The sequence below is a fragment of the Panthera uncia genome, chromosome A2 (genome assembly GCF_023721935.1).
Source record: "Panthera uncia isolate 11264 chromosome A2, Puncia_PCG_1.0, whole genome shotgun sequence".
Taxonomy (NCBI): domain Eukaryota; kingdom Metazoa; phylum Chordata; class Mammalia; order Carnivora; family Felidae; genus Panthera; species Panthera uncia.
Genome location: NC_064816.1, coordinates 11282691 through 11305011, shown reverse-complemented (window position 1 = coordinate 11305011; position 22321 = coordinate 11282691). Strand labels below are relative to the sequence as shown.

General features: G+C 51.4%; 1 protein-coding gene across 5 annotated transcripts in view; it reads left to right on the top strand.

Moving 5' to 3' along the window:
* The window catches only part of EPS15L1 (epidermal growth factor receptor pathway substrate 15 like 1), a 97733-nt gene that overhangs the window by 3313 nt on the left and 72099 nt on the right, over window positions 1–22321 (top strand). For all 5 annotated transcript variants that reach the window (XM_049640126.1, XM_049640125.1, XM_049640124.1 and 2 more), the window contains exons 2-3: window positions 21684–21725; window positions 21925–22014. In XM_049640126.1, coding sequence (XP_049496083.1) covers window positions 21684–21725; window positions 21925–22014 — 132 coding nt within the window. The remainder of the gene's footprint in view (window positions 1–21683; window positions 21726–21924; window positions 22015–22321) is intronic.

Sequence of the window (22321 nt, the reverse complement as noted above, 5' to 3'; positions counted from 1 at the left end):
GGCATCTTTCCTGGTCTGCTCCACAGTCCCCGGTATCTGTGACACCTCTTTCCCTGTGCAGTCTCTGATGACCCTGAATACGAATCTTGCTCTTGTGAAGGAAGAGTCAGGGTGGATTTCTCCCTCCGTTGGCGGCTCAGTGATTTCCGTTTCTCCCTGCCTCTGAGCAAGCTCCCCTTTGCCTCTCCTAGCCTGGAAGTGCACCTGTGTCCCTCCCCCCTTTGTACCGTGTGATCTCGTAAGTGGCCGGTCACCCTGGTGGCCTGTCACTGGTTGCCCTTGAGCCTCACAGCACCGCGTCCTCTCTGTCTGCCCCCATCTTAGGGTCTCCCCGCAGAGCGTGCGCTTCCCCCACCAAGACCCTGCTGGAGTCCAGCCTCCTGTTTCTCCCTTGCCAGCCACCTCTGGAATTGGCCACTTCCTTACCACATGCACAAGTTCACAGGCTGCGGCTGCCCCCCTTCCTACTCAGCCTCTGCCTCCGAGTTCATTCCGCACAACCACCCCCTGCTCCAGAAGCTTCCAGCTACTCCCGTCTCCCTCCCCTCAGTATGTCCAGCTCGGCCGCCCCTGTGCTGCTCCGCCTGACCTTGCCAGCTTGCTCTCCCACCCTCGCACCACTCCACTTAGACCCTTGCTGTTCCCAGCGCTCCCCCCACACCCTCCGTGGCTCTGTTGCCCCCACCTCGTGCTGTGACCTCCTGCTGCGTCCTGCCCCACCTCCCGCCCACGGGAGGCCACTCCCAGAGGCCTTCCTGGGGGTGTCTTCCATCAGTCCCACCAGAACGTCACTGTCCCTCCTGTACCTTCTGTGGGTCCCTTGTGTGGCCCTCGACCTAGGAAGCATGCGGGAAGCGTTGGGCTCACTGATGAAGAGAGTGTCCTGGGCCCAAGGGGGTGCTCCCACCAATGCCACTGGGGTCCTCCTCCGCCAGGTACTTCCTGTGCCCACGCCCTTGAGACACGTCATCTTTTTAATGGGTGCCATGTTCTGGAAGGTTTTTATTCCCATTTCACAAACTGAGACCCACAGAGATTTAAGTAACTTGCCAAAGTCCCATAGTTGGTGGGTTGACCCCACATCCGCCTGCCTGCAGAGCCCCGCTCTTTCCCCTCTTCCAGGCGGCCCGCTGGGCTCCTCGCCCAGAGCAACACCCGGTGAACGTGTCTGCAGTGAATGCCAAGTGCTTGGGACACTTGGTTGTCCTTTCGTCCCTTGTTTTTTTTCCTCTAAAATAACTGCCAGTCTCTCTGTCTTACTAGAATGCTAATGGTGATGTGGTATAAATTGGTGGGGACAGAGCCAGGGTTTAGAGTAAAGATTGGCCCTGCCCCGTAAGATCCAGAATTCCCCGGCTGGCTCTTTGTCGTATTGACCTGCATTGGCCTGGTTTTTGTGAACTGAGTAGCTCCCAGTCGAACAAGAACATACAAGTTTTGCTCCCTCTGCCCCAATTTTGCACTTTAAAGCAACTTTCCCACATCTGGCTCTTTACCCGATCAGCTGATCCCGGAAGTGGACTGTCTTCGATCAGATGGTACCCAAGCGCCGAGCGTCCACTCTCTGATGCCTCAGGCCACTTGCCGTTATTGAGCCGACGGACAAACACAGCCCCCCCCCCCCCCCCCCGAAGGAGGCAGCCCGTCAGCCACTCTGGGGGTGCCCTCGGGTTCTCCCCTCCCAGACTTCACCTGAGCAGCCAGCATCCACTCGGAAAGCTCTTCCACATTCTTCCTGAAAGACACTTCTCCCACCCCGTTACCCCATGAGGTCCCTTCAGGGGGTGTGTGTTTTCAGTGTCATGGTCCCCAGATGTTCTCTCAGAGCCCTCGGTTGTGCGGTATTTTCCGTATCTCACTTTGTCCGTGTGCAAACTGGGCCTGCCTCGCTAAGTATCTGCCTCCTGACAGCGGAGTATCAGCACCTCGCGGGGTGATGGGTGTGCCGTCAGAAAGCGCCTCTTGTTTGTGGATCGCGCTGTTCATTCGGCAGATGTGTATCAGGCTTCTTCTCTTTGCTGGGCACCTCCTGGCCAGTGGGATGTAGCAGTGAACCTGAAGACAGCTCTGTCCCCTGGAGCCGAGGTTCTAAGGACGGCGGGGGGGGGGGGGGGGGTGCAGACAGCAGGAAAGGAGCTAGTATGTAGTCTGTCCCAGGGCCGTGTGGTCCGCGCTGTGAGGGCTGTGAAACCGAGTTTACGATCCCACAGGTGAGGTGGGGAGGCCTCACTGCACAGGCGCCAAGGACTGAGCAAAAAAGGCATTTGGATTGCTCACCTCCCCCTCCCGAGTCACCGTGGTCCGTCTTATCCTCCCTCTATGAAGAGGTAAACGGGGGCCCAGAGGCAGAGGTCACTTGTGAGAAGTCACACCCCACAAGCTCGTGCTGATAGAGCTCGTCTGACACAGATCTGGGGCTCTGTGCAGCACTCCAGTTTCTTTTTATTTATTTCTTCACTGCCAAGCATTCAACAGTGTGAGAGGTCATTTGGTTTTAAACAACGGCCGTGCTCCCTGGGTGCTAGGCGCTGTATCCGCTAGATGCTGTAGGGTCTGATGGAGAGAAGATCACGTGTTTAAAATTTTATTTTATTGTTTTGATCTCCTCTCCCTGGAAAGTCATGGGGGAAACGGAAAAGCTGCCTTTTCGTCTTTACAGAGGGTCAGCAGGTCGGTTTCCCTGCTGGCGTGGGTGTTCGGTGCCTCAAGGCGGAAGGCAGAAATGAGGGCGCCATGTCCGGCCCACGAGGAGGGTCGGCGTGGTCTGGGCCACAGTGGAGGCAGAGGCCACGGGTGGTCTGAGCTGGATGAGGGGCGGACGACTTGCTTCCACTTGGGTGTGTTGGAGACGGCTGCATGGAGGAGGAAGGGCGCCGGGGCTGGGCCGTGGGGACATTGGGAAGGAAGGGAGGGATGCTTTTTCAGACAGCGGCAGAGCAGAATGAACAGAAACCGAGGGATTGGAATCCCGGCTCAAAAGGGCCGAATGTGAGGCCGGGGCTGGGAACTTTGGGCTCTGCATCCCTCTTTTAGTTAGGGTGACTTGGGGATTAAAGGGAGAAGGTGGCTTGGTAAATGGGACATGGTCTGTGCCTGGCCTACAGATTGGCCCGAGACAAAAGGGACTGACAGGGTGTCTGCTTGCCTAGAGTGGCCGACGAGGGGGGTGGGGTAGAGTGGAGACCTGCCTGCTGTGTGGCCCAGAGGGCCGCTCCTGCTTAGAATGCTCTGCCCACTCTAGTGGTAGGGCCAGCCCTTAATGTCCCAAGCTGCTGGAGGGAGGGAGAGGTTACAGATGACCACAAACAGCCATCTCCTTGCACTTCCGCCTGGCTCTGCCTACTGGGGGGGCGGGGCGGGGGGGGGGGGGGACTGTTGCACTCCTAATGGCAGAATTGATTTACTGATTACGTTCAGACTGGCTGATAAAAAGTCAGTTCTCCTTTTGTAGACACTGGCTGAAAGCAGGGAAGGGTGGTGCCAGGAAGCCTGGCTGTCCCTCTCTGCAGACTGGAGGCCGGCTTCTGCCCCTCCAGCGCGCTGCTCACCTGCATCCCATGCTTCCCAGTTCTGCTCTCCTCCCTGTTTGCTGTGCCCTGTGGCCCCTTGGCATTCTTTTCCAGTTGCTTGTTCAGGCGACATTCTGTCTTGCCTCAGGGCCTTTGCACATGCTATTTATTGTTCCTTTCTGGGATTTTCTTCCACCTGTTATCTCTGCGTTAACTTCTACTCCTCTTCATATCTCAGCTGGCACATCACTTCCTCAGGTAAAGCATTCCCTGACAGATTGGCCCAGCTTCTCTGTTACTGCCTGTGGGGATGCTTTGTACTTTCCCACATACCAGTTTGTAATTTCCTGTTGCTGGGATTATTTGATGGATGGTCAGTCTCCCCCACCACCTAGACTACGCTCAAAAAGGCCTGTTTTAATTTGTCCTAGTTCCCCAGGTGCTCAGTAATCCTGTTGAGCAAATGGCAGAATGGTAGGGCAGGTCCACGGTGTGTGAGGTAGTGAGGAGCTGTGGCACGTTCTTGAGGAGTGAAGTGAGATGTTTAGATCTGACCGCTTGCGTAGAGAATGCACAGAGCTGGGCACTAGCTCAGAGATGCTTGTTGTGATATGGGCACGAAGTGATAAAGAGCAACCTAGGGCGCCTGGGTGGCTCAGTCGGTTAAGCATCCAACTTCCGCTCAGGTCATGATCTCACGGTTCGTGAGTTCGAGCCCGGTGTCGGGCTCTGAGCGCGAGCTGACAGCTCAGAGCCTGGAGCCTGCTTCGGATTCTGTGTCTCCCCCTCTCTTTCTGCCCCTCTCGCGCTCACACTCTGTCTCTGTCTCTCAAAAATAAGTAAACATTAGAGCCTGGAGCCTGCTTTGGATTCCGTGTCTCTCTCTCTCTGCCCCTTGCCTGCTCATGCTCTGTGTCTCACAAATAAATAAATGTTAAAAAAAAAAAAAAGAGCAACCTGGCATGAGGTTGTTTCTGGAAGAGGAGAGGGGTTGGTGATTGGAGGACTGTGTGGGATGGTTATTTGGGCAGAGGGGCCTTCTAAGTGGGGGGAGGAGGCAGAAGAAAGGGGCAGGTGTGGTGTGTGCAGCCAGCAGGGCCAGACCAGCTTTGCTGGGCAGTGCCAGGTGGGTGGCTGGGTCACCTTGCAGCAGGCCCTTCAGGCCTGGTGGGACCCCACGTTTAGGTGCAGTTGAGAAGCAGCCTGCCTCCTGGGGGTACCGTCAGGTTGCACTTTCTGAGCATCCACCCTGTGCTGGTATGAGAGCAAGAAGAATAAAACAGCCCCCACCCTTTAGATAGCTCAGCTGGAGCCGGGCTCCCAGGCACACAGATAAGTAGGACCCCCTGTGGCAGACTGCTTCGTGGAGGTCAGGTGGCAGCCTGCATGGGTGGAATGAGTTGCCCTAGAGGATTGGAAATAAGGACAGGAGGAAGAGGGGGCCTGGGTCTTCCTTCCTCCTTTCCCTCTTCTGTTCCGGCAGGACTGGAGGCAGTAGGGTACAGCCTTCCAGACTGGCTGCTCACCGCCCCTCCTCCTCCCCCCCGCCCCGCCCCGCCCCGGTCCCGACACGGTCAGAGTCCCCTTCCCCGACTCTGGAAACCCAGGTGTCGGGGAGACATCTGGGGTGCAGGTATTGCGCAGAAGTAAGGGAGTGTGTTTGGACACCCACTTTGTGCCCACTCACCACTGACTCCTCATTAGGGAAGTGTCATTGGCACTGTCCCTGCAGCTCCTTTCTGAACAAGGAAACTGAGAAGGACAGAGGGAAAATGACTGGTTTCAGGCCTCTCAGGGAGGTGGGGTGCTCCAAAGCTGGTGTTCGCTCCCATGGACACCACACCGGGGGGCTCCTGGGAGGGCAGGAGCAGCTGTGTCCCTGCTGTGTCCCGAGCCCCTGCAGCAGGCAGGTGATCACCATCTGTTGATGGATGCCACACGCTCCGAATAGCAACCAGGAGCAGCGTCTGTAGCCGCCCTTGATGGTAGTTGATTAGTGGAAATGTTTTCTGTGTCTTCGGTGGAGAAGCAGGCACCTTCTGCCCTGGGGATGGGAGTCAGGGAAGCCTTGGGAGACCAGCATCCTGATGGCCAGGCCCCCACACGTTCGCAGGGCTCCCGGTGTCTCTTCACTTCCGCTATGAGAGGGTATGGGAGGGGGTTCTCTGATTTACTAGTGACAGTGACAGGCATGCCTGTTGATCCATAGAAACTTGGCTTTTCTGATCCACAAAGGTTGTTGTCAGTTTTATATACTCAGTGGGAAAAGGAAACGATCTTCTTTCAGACCACTTTTTTTTTTTTTTTAATGTTTGTTTATTTTTGAGAGACAGAGATGGAGCACGAGCAGGGGAGGGGCAGATAGAGACACGCACACAGAATCTGAAGCAGGCTCAAGGCTCTGAGCTGTCAGCACAGAATCCGACGCGAGGCTTGAACCCATGAACCCATGATCACGACCTGAGCCGAAGTCAGACATTTAACTGACGCTCCCCAGGTACCCCCCAGGCTGTTTTTAAAGCGGAAAGAATGAACGGAAAGAACTGTTGATGGTGAGGCCCTCACATGGACACGCTTAAACCTGGACTGGAAGGCTCAGGGACTGGATTAGCCCTCTAAAATTCCCCACACCCTAGAAGCGGCAGTTTGTGGTTGGAGGTGCCAGAACCCGGTAGACCTTGGTGTGTGTTATTGAGAATGTTTCTCCCGTTGGGAGTTTTCTTTGATGAAGACTAGAATGGTCTCTGTGCCCGCAGGGCACCCCATATCCGTCGTGGGCGCTCTTTCCATGGTGAAGGGGGTTCCATAGGGACGAGCGGACACCCACGGCTGCTGAGTGGGTGCGAGCCAGTGCTGTTGTTCCTGTCGCCCACACGCCAGACCAGGGAATCGGCATTTTCTTTTAAGCCAAGCTCGTCGTCCCGTTGGCATTTGGCCTCTTGATTTAATTTTTTGTTGCCTTTGAGCCCCTTGAAAATACCCTTTGCTTCACAGCTACTAAGCACTTAACCCTCTGTGTGTGAAATTGCACGTTTTAAAAAAATCATCAGTAAGGGGCACCTGGGTGGCTTAGTCGGTTGAGCGGCCGACTCCGGCTCAGGTCACGATCTCGCGGACCGTGAGTTCGAGCCCCGCGTTGGGCTCTGTGCTGACAGCTCAGAGCCTGGAGCCTGTTTCAGATTCTGTGTCTCCCTCTCTCTGACCCTCCCCTGTTCATGCTCTGTCTCTCCCTGTCTCAAAAATAAATAAAACGTTAAAAAAAAAAAATCATCGGTAAGACTTAAGAACTAGTAAAAGACTGGGGTGTCTTAGATGTTGGGAGAGGCTCAGCCGACTAGTTGAGAGAGAAAACGAGTACGACGTGTGCTGCAGTGTAGCCAGCGTTTGGTGAAATATTTTATCATTTTTTTGGCCAAGATCATTTGGTGTGGCATGCTGTAAGGACTGCGGATTTGATGCTTGTGGGACACGCCCTGCTTAGCAGCCTTGCCTGACTTCCCTTCCCACCCGCCACCGATTCTCTGTAAAGAAAGCCTGCTCCTCTGACTCGGTGGCGGTAATAAGGGCGCTGATGGGTACAGTAGCGCCTCCCACTTGTGGAGTGCGCTTTGCCGTGATGCTGAAAGCGATCCTCAGGGCAGGCACTGTACCGTTCCCATTTTATGGAAGCGGAAACTGAGGCCCCGCTCTGCTGCTGAGCGGTGGAGCTGTGTCTCTGCCCGAGCATCGCTCTCGCTGCACCCATCCCAGCCTCTCCCTCCTGAGGCTCCATCTGTGAACAAATGATCTGTAAACAGACATTTAAGGAAGGCCTGCTTACCCCGCCAGCATGGCAAGAGGTAGAATAAATGTGAGACCTCCACCTCCCCCCCACTTCACCGAATTGAAAATGTAGGAGGGAGGCCTTGACAAAAATTGGACGTTTAAGAAATGTCTCATTTGTAAGTTCAGGGCTTATGGGAGTGTGGGGGAGGGAGGGAGGGAGGGACTCATTTCATTTGGGGGGGACTTTGGGAGGCTTTTTAAAGCAGGGGGTCATTTGTGGGGCTGGGAGGTAACTGGCCTTCAGCAGGCTCAGCCCCCCTCCCCGCAGGCATAGGGAATGATCTGGGGGGAGACCAGGAGCGGGAGGCACACAGTAGTAGAGCTTCTGCCAGAGCAGGAAGGAAAGCCGGGATTGAGGGCTGTGTGCCCGCGGTTGTGTGCAAGGGCCTCTGAGTGAGTGTGTGTGAGCGTCCAGGTGGATGTGTGCGTGTGTGGGGGGGGAGTAGTGCAGCTAGCTGGGGGGTGGGGGCAGGAGATGGCTGTGGGGCACCTCGAGAGCTCGGCAGAGGCTTGGAACCCTCTTTGCCAACTCACACTCTTTGCCAACCACAGAGGGTCTTTTCCGAGCTGAGGCGTGACCGTGTGTGATTCCTCTCCCTGCTCCTGCCAGCATGTTTTCTCTTCTGTGTTTGTTCCCTGATCAGACCGTGATGCTCCGCTCCTCCGTGGAATCTGTGGAATCTGGAGCCTGCTCGGTGCCTGGTGCCTAGAGGACCCCCAGGCTCCACAGAAGAGCAGTGGTGCCAGGAAGCTGATGATGCCATCCGCAGAGTGGAGGGGAGGGGCACGGAGAGCTGCTGACCCCATCCGCCTTGGGGAGCCCTGAGTCCCGGGCAGTGGGCTCTCTTGGGGGATGGCCAAATATCGGGCCAGGGCTCAGAAGATGGCCCAGGGTGTCTGATCTAGGAAAGGAATTTCGGGAAGATTCAGGGCCCCTTGGGGAAAGCTGGGAGCCTTGTGGGAAGTGGGCATTCTCGAGGAAGGTGGTAGGTGCTCTGCTGTGTGGGGCCCTTACTGCTGAGCTGTCGCCCCTGTGAGTCTGTTCAGGGCCTGCTCCACCATACAGAGGAAGGAAGGACAGAACGGATGGGGGCTGTTCTCTGGGATGCTAGGAGGAGCCATATCCAGGGAGGGCTCTGGGGAGGCCGGGGCCACTTTTCATCTTAAACAGCACTTTGGGGAGAATGAGCTCGAATCTGCTCCCTGCTCCACCTTGGCTGCCCAGCAAGGTCCCGGGAGCTCTCATTGCCTGACCCTTTCCAGGGCCATCCACCTGCCCTCTGTGGCTGCACTCAACCCTCCTACTGCTCCCCACACGCCCGTCCCCCGATCCCCTCAGGACCCTCCTCCCTTGGTGTTTTCCCGCCAGTGGTGCCTCCTTCTGTCTGTGTCACCGGTGTCCTTGGCCTGCTTGTTGCCTCGCATCCCCTCGGGCAGGCTCAGCTGGGGCAGGGCCGGTCTTCCTGCCCTCGCAGGTGCGTGTCTGGGCTGCCGAGTGCCCCTGCTGTCCCCGTCTTTTCCTCCCAGCCCTTAATGGCCCTCAGTGTGTGTTGTCGCGTGTAATGACATTCCCCTCCAGACTAGGAGCTCCACGAGGCATTCTGTAGAAATGGCAGAGGTTTCCACCTCGATGGCCCATAGGGACATCCCAGAGAAACGTGTGAAGGTGAATGGCTCATGTTGTCCGTGTTTGTGCGCCGTGAGTGGCTGCATTCCTTGGCCTCATCATCCTGGAGGCCTGCCCAAGTCTCTCCCTGGTTGCTTCCTGTGGGTGCTCCCCTGTCACCCACTCTGCGTAGCTAAGTGCATATTCAGTTCACTGGCTCGTGTGCACATCTGCTCAGGTCGCCTTGGGGATCACGTTCCGGGCTTTTCAGCAAGCCGGGCACAGACCCTGTTACCTCACTGTGTCCACTCTTGTGGCTGGCTGAAACCGTGCTGAATGAGCCCAGGTCCCTGGCGGCCCCCTCTGTCCTAGAGCCCACCTTGCCCATCGCTGACCCCTCGCTCAGGCTCCGGAGGCTTCGGCTGTGCATCCCGCCATCCCCTCATGTCCCATGGCACCTTGTGCTGCAGTCACAGGCTCACTTTGCCTGCGTGTCTCCCCATCTTGAGTCCTAGAGCTGTGTCTCACACCCTTTTGTATGCTTGATTCCTCCTCATGGTGTGAACTTAACCTTTGGTTTGTTGATTGAGTGAACGAATGAATTTATAAGTCCAAGGGCAGACCACTCTTTCAGGAAGTCTTCTGGGAAAGGGGCGGTTAGTAGCTTGAGGTAGAACTGGGCTGAGGGAACATTTACGGGGATGGGATACATTTTTGCATGGGAGACGGTGGAAGGAGAGGACAAGGGAGAGCACAGAACTATAAACAGCCGGCACTGGAGGAGAGCTCACCCCAGGTCAGTCTCTGGTGGTGGGAATGCTTATCCTTATTTTCCAGATGAAGAAACTGAGGCACAGAGAGGCTGCTCACCTTCCCCAGGGTTGCACAGCACACTAGTGGTGGGGTAGGACTTGAGTCCGCATCTGTCTGGTGGCACTGTTGACCTCTGTGTGGGTCTGCTTCCCCTGGTGCTGGGAGTGCGGGGCCAAGAGGTGTGGGTGGAGACCTTTGGGACTCAGTGTGGGTCCTGCCTCCTGCCTAGGGTGGCATGTCAGGGCGGGAAGGTTGCCTCGGGTGACCTCGGTTTCTCTTTTACTTCCATTTCTGGTAGATGGGGCAAGAGCAGTGGGCTCCCAGCAGTGCTGAAGCGTTTACGCCTCGAGTCTCCAGGTAGTTCTGGCCCTGAACTCCCCCTGGCTGTCTTGGTCGCCTTGATGCTTCACTGTGTGTCCAAACTTTCAGGCATGGTTCTCTTGCTCTTTGGTTCTCCTTGTGGTTGGGGACTGCAGCCCTTACCCCCTGCTTCCCGTCCCCACCGCAGGCCTTGAGTTCCCAGCGGGCTGGGTGGAGGTGCCGTACCCTGTGCCGAATGGCAGGTACACGCCTTCAGCTCGTCTTTCTTTCGTCATGGCGGTCATTAGGGTCCCCAGGGAGAATTACGTAGCTTCAGACCCCTCTTTTCCTTGAATGTGTCTTTCCCTTTTCTGTTTTACTCACAAAAGCAGTGAAGCAGGGTGCACTGATGTAGAACGCTGGCAAACTCAGAGCCACAGGGGGCAACCACGTCTCTTAGCCTGTGGCTTCTGTCCTGCCACATTCGGGTCCGTGTGCGTATATGATCGCTGTGCGCTTATAGCCGGGCCGTGACCGTGTGTGCTGGCTTGGACCCTCCCTTTGCAAATACCTGACGGTCATGGCCCACGCATGAGGGTTCTGCCCTTGCTGTTTTTACTGCTTTGTGGTGTATTCTCCTCACCTGTTTTCAACTTTGCTGTCACCTGCAGTCCTTGCCCTCAAGCAGGGTGAACTGATACATCCCTCTTGCCTTTCCCCACCTCCTGCATAGTTAATCACTTCCTCAGGGTAGACCTCCCAAGGGGAGACCTTGCAGTAGTGGAAGGGTGTGTGTGTGTGTGTGTGTGTGTGTGTGTGTGTGTGTGTGAAAGAAGTGCTAGTTTTTACTTTTTGACAAAAGTATGACAGTGCTGGTGATAAAGCTACTCTTTGTTCATCATACTTAACACGTGAAGCAGCTTGTACCATTAGGATCCTTGCCAAAGCAGAAACATATCAAATGTCGGTCTTTCTGTAAAATTTTACACACACTCGAAGTAGAGGGAAGAGTTTGATGAACTCCCATTTCTCACCACCCGTTTACAACAAATGTCATTTTTTCAAATCTCTCTGCACTTGTCTACCGTCCCTTGACCTCCTCTGCCATATACATTTTTATTTCTGAGGTTTTTATTTTAAATCTCAGAAATCACGTTTCAATATGCATCTCTAACAGTAAGGCCATTTGTCTTTACATGACCATGGTTCCCTATCAACACCATTTTATCTATTTATTTGTTTATTCATTCATTCATTCATTCATTTTTTTTTTCAACGTTTTTAATTTATTTTTTTTTTTTGGGACAGAGAGAGACAGAGCATGAACGGGGGAGGGGCAGAGAGAGAGGGAGACACAGAATCGGAAACAGGCTCCAGGCTCGGAGCCATCAGCCCAGAGCCTGACGCGGGGCTCGAACTCACGGACCGCGAGATCGTGACCTGGCTGAAGTCGGACGCTTAACCGACTGCGCCACCCAGGCGCCCCACATTCATTCATTTTTAAAGCTTATTTTGAGGGAGAGGGAGAGAGTGCATGCATGGATGAGTGGGGGAGGGGCAGAGAGAGAGAGAGGGACAGAGAATCTCAAGCACAGGGAGCCCGATGTGATCATGACCATGAGATCATGACCTGAGCCAAAATCAAGAGTTGGACGCTTAATTGACCGAGCCACCCAGGAGCCCCAACACCTTACACATTTAATTATTCCTTAGTATTACCTGACTGATATGCAGTCCCTATTCAAATTTCCCTGATTGTCTAAAAAGGTGACCTTGTTATTTGGTTGTGAGGCCTCCTGTCTCTCTCACTGTCTTTTAAAAATTTATTTTGGGATAATTGTAGATTTACATGCAGTTTGGAAAAATAATGCAGGGTGGCCCTGTGTATCCTTCACTCAGTTTCCTGCAGTGGTAACATTTTGCAAATCTGTAGTACACTATCACAACCAAGACTTTGACATTGTTGGGGTCAGATGGAGATGGGCTCCATCCCGCACAAGGATCCCTCCTCTTGGTCCTTTTTAGCCACTCCCCTTACTTCCTTAACCCCTGGTAACCACTGGTCTGCTCATTTCCATAATTTCAGCATCTTAATAATGTTGTATAATGGAATCATGTAGCATGTAACCTTTGGAGATTGGCCTTTTTTACTTAGTATAATCCTCTGGAGAGAGTTTTCCAGGTTGTTGTGTGTATCAGTAGTTCATTTGTTGGCATTTTTTCATTGGCAGGTAGTATCCCATGGGGGGGGGTCACAGTTCGTTTAACTCATTGAAGGATGTCTAGTGTGTTTCCAGTTTGGAGCGATGATGAATAAAGCTGCACTGAACATTTGAGTACAGGGTGTTATGTGAGCCTAAGTCTTCATTTCTCTGGATGAATGCCCAGGACAGTTGCTGGGTCTCGTGACAGTTGCAGGTTTAATTCTTTCTAAGAAACTGCTAAACTCCAAATGTCCATCGACAGATGAATGGTAAAGAAGATGTGGGGTGTGTGTGTGTGTGTGTGTGTGTGTGTGTGTGTGTTAATACACACTCCATACATACAATGGAGTATTAACTCGGCAACCAGAAAGAATGAGGTCTTGCCATTTGCAACAACATGGATGGAACTAGGGGGTATTTGCTAAGCAAAATTAGAGAAAGACAAATATATGACTTCACTCATGAGGAATTTAAGATACAAAACAGATGAACAGAAGGGAAGGGAAGCAAAAATAATATAAAAACAGGGAGGGGGACAAAACATAAGAGACTCTTAAATATAGAGAACAAATGGAGGGTCGCTGGAGGGGTTGTGGGTGGGGGGTTGGGCTACATGGGCAAGGGGCATTAGGGAGGACACTTGTTGGGATGAGCACTCACTCGGTGTCACACAGGGGATGAATCACTGGATTCTACTCCTGAAATCATTACTGCACCATATGCCAAGTAGAGTAAAAAATATATTAATTAATTAAAAACAAAGAAACTGCTAAACTGGTTTCCAGAGTAGCTGTACCTTTTTACCATCCTACCGGCAACGTGGAAGTGGTCCAGTTTCTCTGCGTGCTCACTGGGGTCACTGTTCTTTTGGCCATTCTGATAGGTGTGTGGTGGCATCTGCAAGTTGTTCTGATTTGCATTTTCTCTAATGACCAACATATGCTGACCATCTTTTTGTGGCCTTACTTGACATCTGTGCATTCTCTTGATGAAATGTCTCGTGCCTGTGTTCTCATTTGATTGTTTGCTTTTTTGCTGCTGAATTTTGAGAGCTCTTTATATATGCTGGGTACTAATCCTTTGTCAGATCTGTGATTTGCGAATATTTCTGTGGCTTGGCTTATCCTCCTCTTACCAGGGTCTTTCACAGAGCAACCATTTTTAATTTTGATCATGTCCAACTTTATCAATTTTTCCTTCATGAGTCAGGCTGTTGGTATCAAGTCTAAGAATTCTTTGCCCAGCCCTTGATCCTGAATGTTTTCTGCTATGTTTTTGCCCAAAAGTGTTATAGTTTTCCGTTTAAGCCTGTGATCCATTTGGAGTTAATTTTTGTAGAAATCTAGTGTGAGATTCTGTTGAGGCTCCTTTTCTTTTCCTTTCTTTTTCTTTCCTTCTCTTTTCGTTTTTTAAGTTTATTTTGAGAGAGACAGAGACAGTGCGAGTAGGGGAGGGGCAGAGAGAGAGGGAGAGAGAGAGAGAATCCCAAGCAGGCTCTGTGGTGCCAGCACAGAGCCCGACACAGGGCTCGAACTCACAAAACCGTGAGATCATGACCTGAGGTGAAACCAAGAGTTGGACACTTAACCAACTGAGCCACCCAGGTGCCCCAAGGCTCTTTTTCTTCCATTGGATGTCCACTGGATGTCTAGTGGACATATGCACCATATGTGGAACAGGCCTCTTTCCTTTTCCTAAATGGTTCTGCACCTTTGTCAGGACTTGGTTGGGCACACCTGTGCCTCTTTCTTGGTTGGGCATACCTGTGTCTCTTTCTGGGCTCTGTGCTCTGTTCCCTGGCCCTGTGTGTCTACCCCTCCATCGCTGCCATGCCGCCTCCATTACTGCAGCCTCATAGTGAGTCTTGAAATCAGGTAGACTGGTTCCTCCCGCTTTCTTTTTCTTTTTCAGAATTGTTTAGCTATTTTGGTTCCCTTGCCTGTCTCCATACATTTTAGAATAACCTTCTTTTTATCTACCAGAAAATCTTGCTGGGGTTTGGTAGGAATCAAGTTAAAACCTGCCTATCAGGGGTGTGTGGGGTGGCACTACCCTCCAGAAAAGCCACTTGGCACCTTCCCACCGGCAGGGCCCAAGATGCTTGTTCCCTCTTTGCTAGCTCTGCCCAGCAACCTCTCTCTGACCCCGCCAAGCTGATAGCAGGCGCTGGCGCGTCACTCTCTTGTAATACCGAAATTGAACATTTCCCCCAACTTTGCCACATCTTTTCTTTCTGAGTCACCTTTGTCTTTGACTTTGCTCATTTTTAAATGAAGATGCCTTTTTCCTTGTGACTTATAAAAAGCTCTTTCTCACCTCAGTGTTCTCCTTCTGTCAGCAATGCTTACCTTAGCTGGGGTTTAGACCCCCCCCCCCCCGCCCCGATGGTGCCGTTGGAGAGAACTGGTTGTTGCCGGGCAGTTAGGGATGCCCCAGTGTTTTCTGATGTTTTTTGAATGCTGCTGAGCTAAATCCCACTTTCCTCAGCTGCAGAATATGACTGTGCACATAGCCAAGATGATGGCTTTGTAAGCAGGGAGGGCAGCTAATGCCAAGTGGAAGACAGAAATGCAAGGATTATTAAGTGAGTACTGGGCTGCATTTTTGCATCGGCTTCTGGTTTTCCAAGTAGAAACTCAGAACGGGATGTCTCTTAGTGTTACATGCCTAATTCCTGCAAAACTTGGCATCTGGGTTGAAAAACACAACGATTTGCATTTCCCTGATGGTGAGTGACATTGAGCATCTTTTCATGTGCTTTGGCCATCTGGATGTCTTTAGGGAAATGTCTGTTCATGTTTTCCGCCCATTTTTAATTAGATTATTTGGGTTTTTTGTTTGTTTTTTTTTGTTTTTGGTGTTGAGTTGTATCAGTTCTTTTTATATTTTGGATACTAACCCTTTATTGGATATGCCATTTGCAAATATTTCCTTCCATTAGTAGGTTGTCTTTAGTTTTGTAGTTTGTTTCCTTTGCCATGCAGAGGACTTTTATTTTGACCTTGTCCCAATAGTTTATTTTTGCTTTTGTTTCCCTTGCCTCAAGAGGCCTATCTAGAAGGATGTTGCCACGACTAGTGTTGGAGAGATTACTGCCTATGTTCTCTCCTAGGATCTTTATGGTTTCAGGTCTCACATTTAGGTCCTTAATCCATTTAGAGTTTATTTTTTGTGTATGGTGTAAGAAAGTGGTCTAATTTTATTCTTTTGCATGTTGCCGTTCAGTTTCCCCAGCACCTTCTGTGAAGATACTGTCTTTTTCCCATTGCATATTCTTTCCTGCTTTGTCAGAGATTAACTTCTGGGCTTTCTGTTCTGTTTCCATTGATCTATCTAAGCAGTACCATACTGTTTTGATTAGTATAGTTCTGTAATATAACTTGAAGTCTAGAGTTATGACACCTCCAGCTTTGTTTTCCTTTTTTCAAGATTGCTTTGGCTATTCAGGGTCTTTTGTGGTTCCATAGAAATTTTAGGATTTTTTATTCTAGTTCTGTGAAAAGTGCTGTTGGTATTTTGATAGGGATTGCATTTAAATCTATAGATTGCTTTGGGTGGTATAGACGTTTTAACAATATTTGTTCTTCCAAAATAACTCATCATCAGGGAAATACAGATCAAAACCATAACAAGCTATCACCTCCCATCTGTCAGAATGGCTAAAATCAAAAACCCAAGAGACAATAAATGTTGGCAAAGATGTGGAGAAAGGGGGACTCTTGTGCACCTTTGTTGGGAATGCAAACTGATGCAGCCACTGTGGAAAACAGTATGGAAATTCCTCAAAAAATTTAAAATAGAAATATCCTACTGGGTGTCTATCCAAAGAGTACAAAAACACTAATTTGAAGGGATATACGCACCCTTATGTTTATTGAAGCATTATTTACAATAGCCAAACTATGGAAGGAGCGGCCCAAGTGTCCATTGATAGATGGATGGATAAAGAAGATGTGGCATATGTTATTCAGCCATAAGAAAGAATGAAATCTTGCCATTTGCAATGATGTGGATGAAGCTAGAGTATATTTTGCTAAGTGAAATAAGTCAGCTAGAGAAAGACAAATACCATATGATCTCACTCATGTGAAATTTAAGAAACAAAACAAATGAACAATGGAAAAAAGAGACAAATCAAAAGAGATTTTAATTTTTTTTAAATTTTTTTATTTTTTGGGGCGCCTGGGTGGCTCAGTCGGTTAAGTGGCCGACTTCGGCTCAGGTCATGATCTCACGGTCCGTGAGTTCGAGCCCCACGTCGGGCTCTGTGCTGACAGCTCAGAGCCTGGAGCCTGTTTCAGATTCTGTGTCTCCCTCTCTCTGACCCTGCCCCGTTCATGCTCTGTCTCTCTCTCTCTCAAAAATAAATAAACGTTAAAAAAAAATTTTTTTTTTAATTATTTATTTTTAAACTTTTATTTATTTATTTTCAGAGAAAGAGAGTGTTCACACAAGTGAGGAGGGGCAGAGAGGGAGAGAGAGAATCTCAAGCAGGTTCCACACCGTCAGGGCAGAGCCCAGCATGGGGCTCGAACTCATGAACTGTGAGATTATGACCTGAACCGAAGTCAAGAGTTGGAGGCTTAACCGATTGAGCCACCCAGACGCCCAACCTTTTTTTTTTTTTTTTTTTTTTTTTTTTAAGAGAGAGAGTGCAAGCAGAGGAGAGAGGCAGAGGGAGAGAATCTTAAGCAGGCTCCATGCCCAGTGCGGAATTCAACATGGGGTTCCGTCTCATGACCGTGACATCATGACCTGAGCCGAAATCAAGAGTCAGACACTTAACAGACTGAGCCACCCAGGTGCCCCCCAAAAGACTCTTAACTATAGAGAATAAACAGTTGGTTACCAGAGGGGAGGTAGGTTGGGGGATGGGGGAAACAGGCGGTGGGGAGTAAAGAACACAGTTATCTTGGGGCGCTTGGGTGGCTCAGTCAGTTAAACATCCCACTTCAGCTCAGGTCATGATCTTGCAGCTCATGAGTTCAAGCCCTGCGTTGGGCTCTGTGCTGACAGCTCAGAGCCTAGAGCCTGCTTCCGATTCTGTGTCTCCTTCTCTCTCTGCCCCTCCTCTGCTCATGTTCTGTCTCGCTCAAAAAGAAATAAACATTAAAAAAAATTTAAAGAGTACAGTTATCTTGATGAGCACTGAGTAGTATATAGAACTGTTGAATCACTATATTGTACACCTGAAACTAACAAAACACATGTGCTGACTACACTGGAACTTAAAAAAAGAAGATATATGACAGTAAAAAAAGAAAGAAAGAAAGAAAGAAGAGAGAAAGAAAGAAAGAAAGGAAGAAAGAAAGAGAAAGAAAGACAGATAGATAGATACAGCCATTATGGGGTCTTGGCTTTCTTGGGGAAATCAATGACAGGCTGTGCTGGTTTTCAAGTCAGTTTATGTACTCGAGTTGAGTCTTGCAGTCTGACCTCTTCAGTGGAATAAAATGCACAGTCATATAATCATGAGTCTGCATTTTCCCAGGCTACCATGCTTGGGAGGCTGTGCTGTGCCCGAGTGCCCAGCTGCCTGGGCTATTTTTGCAGCGTGCAGAGTAGGTTAGGGCCACGTGACCTGGGTGTTCCTCCGGCTCTGTCACTCATTGGCTCTGTGACCCTGGGCAAGGTAACCTCAGTCTTAGCACCTGTACATTGGGTACCTGTGCTGTAGTGTGGTTGGAGGATTAAATGAGGTACTGGATGGAAAACAGTGAGTGCTTCATAAATGTGATCCCCTATTTATTAGTGCAAGAAATTAAACCTTTTTTTAAAAGTTCCAAAACAGAGGCACCTGAGTGGTCAGTTGGCTAAGCATCTGACTCTTGATTTCGGCTCAGGTCATGGTCTCACGGTTTGTGAGTTCAAGCCCCGCGTCAGGCTCTATGCTGACAGTGCAGAGCCTGCTTGGGGTTCGTTCTCTCTCTCTCTCTCTCTCCCTCTCCCTCTTTTCCCCCCCCCCCCCCCTCCCCCCCCCTCTCTTTCCATCCTTCCTCTGCTTGTGTGCTCTCTCTCTCTCTCAAAAATAAATTAAAAAAAAAGAAAACTTAAAAGTCCTAAAACAAAAACTAGTTTCCTTTAAAGAATGCCATTTTGAAATGAGCAAGGCTGGCGATTGTTTGCTTTCTTTTGCATGAGAGCACATCCTTTCCTGGAAGAGTGGGAATTCTCCTGGTTCCAGGCATAAGGATTTAGGAAGGGTCCTGCCTGTGGACAAAAGTGGGGATCCGAACTGGGTGAATTCAATCCTGGGAGGTTTAGGAGTGGCTGGAACCCCGATCTTCAGAAGATTTCCCCTCCAAAGTGGTTCTGCTGTGTCCTTCCTTCATCTCGAGCTCCGTTTCCCCAGCCTCAAAACTGCATGTGCTCACATGAACTGTGGTGTTTTAAAGCCCACCCCACAGAAGGGTGTGAACTCCTTGCTACGCTCCCCTCCCTGCCATCCCCGCTTGTAAAGTGCATCTAGGCTGGAGGAGAGAGCAAAGAGGCCACAGGAACTTTTCATGTTATCTCTGTGTATTTTAAGATGCCACAAGCAACTGAAAGGTCACAATCAAACTTTTGACTGAACCTCATCAATGATTCAGTCACTGTAAGTTGAAGCTGGCCCCTTAGCAGAGTGAGTTGGTGAAGGAGATTGCCGTCCCAGGCCGGCTCTGTCCTACTTCCATTTCCTAAGACCTCGCCCAGCTCTCCGCAGCCTCTTACACTGAAAGCCCCGTCCCCCCTTTCTGTGTGTGCCCCAGGCTTTGTCTGGGGTCAAACAAAAGCAAACAGTGCAGGTGTCCACTCTCAGCGCGCCCTGCCCCAGCAGCTGCAACACTCCCTCTGGGAGCCGCTGCCTGCGCCTGCTGGTTGTGACGCTGCGAGCGGGTTGTGACGGAGGTCTTGCCCAGGAGCTGGCCACAGAGACTGCCTGTCTTCGGGAGGTTCATGGTGTTGGCTAGCAGCAGGTGTCTTCAGTGGCGCATCGGGCAGCTTGCAGACCTGACTCCACCCGTCCCCGGGTTGAGGCAGTGTGGTGAGAGCAAGTACCAATTAGATCTGCTGGTTTCCCTTCTTTCTCCCCTTCGGCTTTTGCAGTAGCTGAAGTGTGAGTAATCAGATCAAAACCTCTAATTGCGGTCTTTGTCCCAGCTTCACTAAATCGACTTCCAGAGAGAGGAATAGTCGAGGCTTCTCCAGTGGTTTTTCCGTCACCTGTGGATCATGTGGGATTAAAACCTGGCCGTAGAATGCCTGGGGGATGAGCCCCTAGCACAGACGGTTGGAGCTTTGGGTCTGGTGCTGCAGAGGCTTTTCAGGGTCTTGTTTTTCTTGATTGTGGATCCAGTAGCACAGAAGCATTTGGGAAGTTTGAGGCAGTTGTTGACTCTGTATGCCCCCAATACCGTAACTTTTGTCCTGGAATTATAGCAGCTTGGAAACTTCTTTCTTGCCTGCCGTGAGATCTTAAAAAAAAAAAAAAAAATCCCACTGGCAACGCATTTCAGACTCTCTGGTTATTGGTGGGAAGGGGATCTTTGCCATCAAGGTGGAGGTCCCTGGGGCCTGCGCATTCCCTTCCCGTGAACCACTGGCACGGGATGTGTTGTCAGGACCCGGCCACTGTCCCCTTGACAAACAGCCTGCCTGACTTTGCTTCCTCTGCCGGCCTTACCTCCTCTGAGGAGATGTGATGTGCTTTGGAAGGACGCCAGAGGTTTAAACCCAGGAGGTCACACGGGGTGTGATGGCGGGCACTGCCGTCTAAGGCCCCTGGGAGCTGAGGGTGACAGACTCCCCCAGTGACAGTGTGGGGCAAGTGCAGGAGGAAGCAGCCAGCCAGGGAGTGGCTGAGGCCACGTGCCTACCTCTTTTTTTTTTTTTAATGTTTTAATTTATTTTTGATAGAGAGACAGAGCATGAGCAGGGGAGGGGCAGAGAGAGGAAGACCCAGAATCCGAAGCAGGCTCCAGGCTCTGAGCTGTCAGCACAGAGCCCGACGCGGGGCTCGAACCCACGAACCGTGAGATCGTGACCTGAGCCGAAGTCGAACACTTAACCGACTGAGCCCCCCAGGAGCCCCCCATGTGCTTACCTCTTGATCCTTCTCGCTGGTGGTGTCTCCTTTTCTTTCTCAAGCCATGGCTCCTTCTTCCCCAGCCTTCCTTTTTACATTGGTCTGCGTTTGGTTTTCCCTGCTTTTTCAGGATTTCTCCCTTTCTTTCTGTTTTGACTTTCCTCTCTCCCCCTTCAGACCTTCATGCTCTTTTCCTTCTATTTCCATCCTGTCTTGGTGGTGTTCTCTGTACTTTCACCTCTTCATACACTCAGAGGTGTTGGGATCCTCTAGAGGAGCTGACTGTAATCTCGGCATTATTTGTAATTGTTTTTAATGTTTACTTTTTGAGAGAAAGAGAGAGAACGCGAGCGGGGGAGGTGCACAGAGAGGGGGAGAGACACACACACACACACACACACACACACACACACACACACAGAATCTGGAACAGGCTCCAGGCTCTAAGCTGTCAGCACAGAGCTTGATGCTGAATTCGGACCCGTGGACCGCAGAGATCATGACCTGAGCTGAAGTCGGACGCTTAACTGACGGAGCCATGCGGGTGCCCCTGGAGCTGACATTCTAGTGGCTGCCTAATTTCTTCCCTGGCTGACACTTCCCCTGGGGGATGGCTCGCCGGGGTCGGGAAGAGAGGCCACGGACGCGCGGTGAAAAGTGTGAGGGTTTGGCCGTCCACCAGGCCAGATCCAGACGTGGCCTCAGTGAGCCACATCGGGGAGCCACATGACTGTCGACTGGGTGGTTACCTTCTCTAAATAGTGACGTCTTGGGATCTGATGGCTGGAATGTGGACTGTCTTCTGTGCTGAGCTGAGGACTTCGTACTTCCTGCCTGCCACAGTAGGAGTGGCCACTGGCCAGCTGTCTCCCAGTGGGGGCCAGTCAGTGTGCATCTCTTGGCTGGTGGAGGACGGGATGGGTGGAGACCAGGTCTGGGGCGGGGAAACCAGTCTGAAGCTTGTGTGTCTGGTGACACGTGATGATATGCAGAAACTCCTGTTCTGATTCCGGAACCAGAGAACAGTCTCAGAGGATCCTCTGAGCCCCTGGATACGTCGAAATCCCCTCCTTTGGTGAGTGGAAGTCAGTTCAGCTGCTGCTGCTTCCTGAGTGCCAAGTTGTTTGTTAGGAATTAGAACTTGTGAAAGAGCGGTAGCGTTTCCGCTTCCCAAACTGGGTAAGTATGAGATCTGTGTCTAAAAACAAGCTGCGGTCTGTGTGGAGAGGACGTTTAAAGTGCGTACGTTTTGATTTTCACTGTTTACATTTTAGCAGTGACACTTTGTTTGAGGGGATGGCACTTTTTTTTGAAGGCGGGACGTGCCCACTTCTGACCAGTGTCTGTGGTTTCGTTCACAGATTCCCACTGGAAATCCCTTATACGAATCTTATTACAAGCAGGTAAGTTTCACGGGTGTCTTTGGGGATTGAATTAGCGAGGGCGTGTCTCAGTAGGCACAGTGCTGAATGGAAGCCCGGCATGGCCTCGAGTCCCTCTCTGTCCTCCACGTTATCGGCCAGTAGCCAGTGGGCCGTGTGCTGCCTTGTCTGCTGTTCTGGTTACTGCAGCCTCGTCTCACCAGTCGCTCCCCCATTCCAGGTAGACCCGGCATACACAGGGCGCGTTGGGGCGAGTGAAGCTGCACTTTTTCTAAAGAAGTCCGGGCTCTCAGACATTATCCTCGGGAAGGTACGTGAAGACCGGTAGTGACTTCTCTCCTGAGGCCGCCCTCGGGATTCCCCCCGGCAGGCGAAGGCCAGACCCCTCTTCTAAGGGGATGTGCCTCCTGGGGAGTGGGCTGGCCACGGCGGGCCTCTCAGACTGTAACTGGTGGGTTAGCCCACTTGTCACTCGGGCAGCGGACGGGAGGCCTGAGTGCTTTGCGGACCCTGACAGCTGGTGGATTGATTCTGGCTTTGGAGCTGAGTGGACCTGAGTGTTCTCCAGGCCCTGCCACCGGCCAGCTGTGTGCCCGGGGGGGGGGGGGGGGGGGGGC